The 4,823-nt window shown below is 49.7% G+C and overlaps 1 protein-coding gene across 1 annotated transcript in view; it reads left to right on the plus strand.

The window, feature by feature from the left end:
• LOC107116441 (sialic acid-binding Ig-like lectin 15) overlaps positions 1–1,827 on the plus strand; it is a gene marked incomplete at both ends in the record, with an annotated part of 6,851 nt that extends 5,024 nt beyond the window's left edge. The window contains one exon of the mRNA XM_015418332.1: positions 1,797–1,827. Within this exon, the coding sequence (XP_015273818.1) occupies positions 1,797–1,827 (31 nt within the window). The remainder of the gene's footprint in view (positions 1–1,796) is intronic.
• Between the last annotated feature and the right edge of the window lie 2,996 nt (positions 1,828–4,823).

The raw sequence follows: 4,823 nt of genomic DNA on the forward strand, positions 1-4,823 counted from the left end.
TAGCATAATAGGCCACACCTAACAGCAGAAACTCATTAGGATTGGCTACATTAGGGGTGTGTGGCCTAACATGCAAAGGAGTTCCTGCTACAAAAAAACCCCAGGGTTTTGACAACAAAGTAAACAGAATAAAAATTCATTAGCATAATAGGCCACACCTAACAGCAGAAACTCATTAGGATTGGCTACATTAGGGGTGTGTGGCCTAACATGCAAAGGAGTTCCTGCTACAAAAAAACCCCAGGGTTTTGACAACAAAGTAAACAGAATAAGAAGCAAAAGGCCGGTGTGGCAACATGGGGGTGTGGCCTCATATGCCAATGAGCTGTGATGTCAGGGGTGTGGCCTAATAGGCTAACGAGTTTCTGCTGTTGGGTGTGGCCTATTATGCTAATGAGTTCCTGCTGGGCTTTTTCTACAAAAAGAGCCCTGATTTTCGGGTATAAACTTTGGTGTGTGTGCCCGCTTCTTCAGATGGTATCTTACCCGCTGGCTTTCTTTGCCACCCGCTGGCTTTCTGAACTCAGGGGTTTTCGTTTGGAGGAGCATTCAGTCTTCTAAGTCACCGTCTGAAGTCTCCATTGCTACAGGGCAAGATTACCACTCTGGTGAAAGCGAAACTCTGGTCTATTAAAGATATGAGCTTTTTATTTACTTCATCTATATCCTGGCCCTTCTCCCCCCCCCCCGGGGACCCACAGGGGCTTACAGCATTCTTTCCCTTCCTTCATTTGATCCTCACAACAATCCTGTGAGGTAGGTTAGGCTGAGAGCCTGTGATTGGCTCAAGGTCGCCCAGCAAGCTTCCATTTTTAAAATTTATTTCATTCTGTTTGTATCCCGCCCTATCCCCCACGGCAGAGGTGGGATTAATCAAGCCGGGGTTTCCCCCATCCTACTCCAATTTCCTCACCACTATACCACACAGGGTCATTGGGGTATTCCCACTTGCAAGTAGGGTTGGGAAATACCTGGATATTTGGGGGGAGGTGGAGTCTGAGGAGGGTGTGGTCCCAGGAGATATAATGCCATAGAGCCCACCTTTCAAAATGGCTGTTTTCTTGGATGCCACGGAATCCAACTTCCAAAGCAGCCCTTTTCTCCAAGAGAACTGATCTCGGTCACCAGGAAACCAATTATAATCACAGGAGATCTCCAGCCATCACCTGGAGGATAGCAACCCTCATTGAACATTACTTAACAGTGCTAAGAGAAAACTAATGGTCAGCAGGGAGAGGAGGGGCTGTGGCTCAGTGGTAGAGCCTCTGCTCGGCATGCAGGAGGTCCCAGGTTCAATCCCCGGCATCTCCAGCTAAAAGGACCAGGCAGTAGGTGATGGGAAAGACCTCAGTGGCTCATTGGTAGAATATCTGCTCGGCATGCAGGAGGTCCCAGGTTCAATCCCCGGCATCTCCAGCTAAAAGGATCAGGCAGTAGGTGATGGGAAAGACCTCAGCCTGAGACCCTGGAGAGCTGCTGCCAGCCTGACAATACTGACCTTGATAGTCCAAGGGTCTGATTCAGTAGAAGGCAGCTTCATGCCTGGAGCTTTGGGGAAGGGCTGTGGCTGAGCATCTGCCTGGCACGCAGAAGGTTCCAAGTTCAATCCCCAGCATCTCCAGTGAAAAAGTCCAAAAAGTAGGTGACGGGAAAGACCTCTGCCTGAGATCCTGGAGAGCGGCTGCCAGTCCGAGTAGACAATACTGACCTTGATGGACCGAGGGTCTGATTCAGTGGAAGGCAGCTTCCTGTGTTCATGTGTTCATCTTCTTTTCTTCCCCCTATTTCCCTTACAGATAATTCCACGGCCCCCACCAGCCTGTCACGGTAAGAGCCTCTTACTTCTGGCTTAGGTAGCTTTATCGAGTCCCTCTTCTAAGCACTAGACTCTAGAGTGTAGGCTCACCACGATAACAGTAAACTGCCTGGAGCAAGATCAGAGCATTCAAAGACAAGGTACATAAGAACATAAGAACATGAAGAGACGCCAATGTTGGATCAGGCCAAAGGCCCATCCAGTCCAACACGCTGTATCACACAGTGGCCAGAAATACCAGGTGCCATCAGGAGGTCCACCAGTGGGGCCAGAACTCCAGAAGCCCTCCCACTGTTGACCTCCCCCCAAGCACCAAGAAGACAGAGCATCCCTTACCCCAGAGCCCCTATCTATACCTTGTAGCTAATACCCACTGATGGACCTCTGCTCCATAGGGAGTCTGTGCATCCTCAGGGGATTCCCTTGGTATGCAGAAAGATATGACTATTTATTTTATTTCTTGCATTTTGCAAATAACCAAAAAGAAAAGAGAGAAACATTCGCTTAATAAGGACTGAGCCTTAGGGCTGCCGACCTCCTGGTGGGACCTGGAGATCCCCCCGGATTACAACTGATAAGCTACAGCAATCAGTTCCTCTGGAGAAAATGGCTGCTTTGGAGGGCTCCTACCTAATGCAACAGACTGAGCACGTGAGCGCATGAAGCGGCCTTACACTGAATCAGACCAGGGGTCATTTCATAGAAAAAGAGGTGCAGGAGCTCATTAGCATAACTTTTTTGCATATGCCACACCCCCTGACATCACCAGAAGTGTGTCAGAAGGTAACACCCATAGTGCAGAAGGTAACCCCCACCGCTCAGGCTCCACTGGACTGTTTTGGATTGTTAGCTACTGGGGGGGGGGAACGTGCAGATCTGTCCTCGCAGAGGAGGGAGAGCTTGTACCTGAATAAAACTTGGTCTTAAAGGTGCCACTGGACTGTTTTGGACTGGGGGGCCTGGGGGGAGCTCTCCAACTTACATGGCTGCTTCTTGCTCTGACCGAGAGCTGCTGGGAGCAGGGGGTGGGGCTTGTTGCATGTGTCTGCCCCCTGGGCTCTTTACTGCTGGCGCTCCGCTCCTGTGAGCTCCTGCAGGAAATGACCCCTGGACAGTATGCGTCAGGGAGAAATTTCGGGATTTATTTCCTCCCTTCCATGCTGATTTCTCACCAAACCTCAATTTGTTGTACTCTAAAACACAAGTTCTCAAGGTCTGAACACTTAAAGCTGCCTTATACTGAATCAGGAGGAGCTGTGGTGGCTCAAGTTGTTAAGACGCTGAGCTGCAGACCGGAAGGTCGGTAGTTCAGCAGTTCGAGACCCGAGTGTGCCGCATGACGGAGTGAGCTCCCGTCTCTGGTTCCAGCTCCTGCCAACCTAGCAGTTCAAAACCAAGAAATTGCAAGTAGATAAATAGGTACCGCTTCAGTGGGAAGGGAACAGCATTCCAGGTGCCTCGGCGTTTAGTCATGCCGGCCACATGACCATGGAAACATCTTTGGACAGCGCTGGCTCTTCGGCTTGGAAACAGAGATGAGCATCGCAACCCTAGAGTCAGATTCGACTGGCTTTCGAGCAAGGGAAACATTTACCTTTACCTGAATCAGACCCTTGGTCCATCAAAGTCAGTATTGTCTACTCAGACTGGAAGCAGCTCTCCAGGGTCTCAGGTTGTGGTCTTTCACATCACCTACTGCCAGGTGCTTTAATTGGAGATGCCGGGGATTGAACCTGGGGCTTTCTGCATGCCAAGCAGAGGCTCTGCCCCTAAGCTACAGCCCCTGCCTGTTATGCTGAGTTTCTGCAGATCAAAGAAAACAGCACTTCACGCACCTGCAAATATAGTCAAACGAAATAAAGTATTGTGCTCAGAATTCACCATTCTGAGAATCTTCGCTTTCACATTTTAAAGGGCAATTTTAAATTGGGGGGGGGACATTGCTTGCATGCACCCATTCTTCACCCTTTTGTACGGTGTGCAAAAAGAGCAGTCCGTGTTACGCCTGTAATTTTGCAGCTGGCCAAAGTCCATCATAAAAGGAGAACTTCAATCTGTTCCCAGAAGCTGAACCACATGGGCTAGTGGTATGAATCTGCCCCGAAAAACAAATATAGGATATGGAAAAAATAAGATTCATAGCCACGTGTACTCGCTAGTCAGTCCACATAGCTCTGCCTGTTAAGTTTCTTCTCTGAGGATAGGAGTGCCGTTCAGAGCCAGAGTGCTGGGACAATTCCTGTTTCTGTTTTATTAAGGGGCTGAATTTGGAGAGAAAGTGGTAGCGTCACAAAAGAGAGTTTTTAATAAAAAGAAGAGGAGGAGGAGATTGGATTTATACCGCGCCCTGCACTACCCAAAGGTGTCTCAGAGCGGCTTCCAAACTCCTTTCCCTTCCCCTCCCCACAACAGACACCCTGTGAGGTCGGTGGGGCTGCGACAGCTCTTGACAGAAACTGCTCTTTTTCAAGAACAGCTCTTATCAGAACTACGCCTTGCCCAAGGCCATCCAGCCAGGTTCAAGTGGAGGAGTGGGGAATCAAACCCGGTTCTGCCAGATTAGAGTCCGTGCACTCAAGAAGAAGAGATTGGATTTATACCCCGCCCTGCACTACCCGAAGGAGTCCCAGAGCGGCTCACAAACTCCTTTCCCTTCCCCTCCCCACAACAGGCACCCTGTGAGGGAGGCGGGGCTGAGAGAGCTCTGACAGAAACTGCTCTTTTTCAAGGACAGCTCTTGTCAGAACTACGGCTTGCCCAAGGTCATCCAGCAGGTGCAAGTGGAGGAGTGGGGAATCAAACCCGGTTCTCCCAGATTAGAGTCCGCGCACTTCACCACCGCACCAAACAAAGAGCTGTCAGTGCGTCTGAGGCTTCTTTGGTATGTTGTCAGTGGGTTAAATGTAGGTTGAACGATTCCTGAAGAAGAATTTTTCGTTTGATTCACGCAGAGAGAACGTAAAAATCTTAATGGTTCACCAGTACTGGGGCTCAGAACTGTCCCGCC

Source organism: Gekko japonicus, unplaced genomic scaffold (assembly GCF_001447785.1).
Source record: "Gekko japonicus isolate JY-2015 unplaced genomic scaffold, Gekko_japonicus_V1.1 scaffold7939, whole genome shotgun sequence".
In the NCBI taxonomy this organism is placed as follows: domain Eukaryota; kingdom Metazoa; phylum Chordata; class Lepidosauria; order Squamata; family Gekkonidae; genus Gekko; species Gekko japonicus.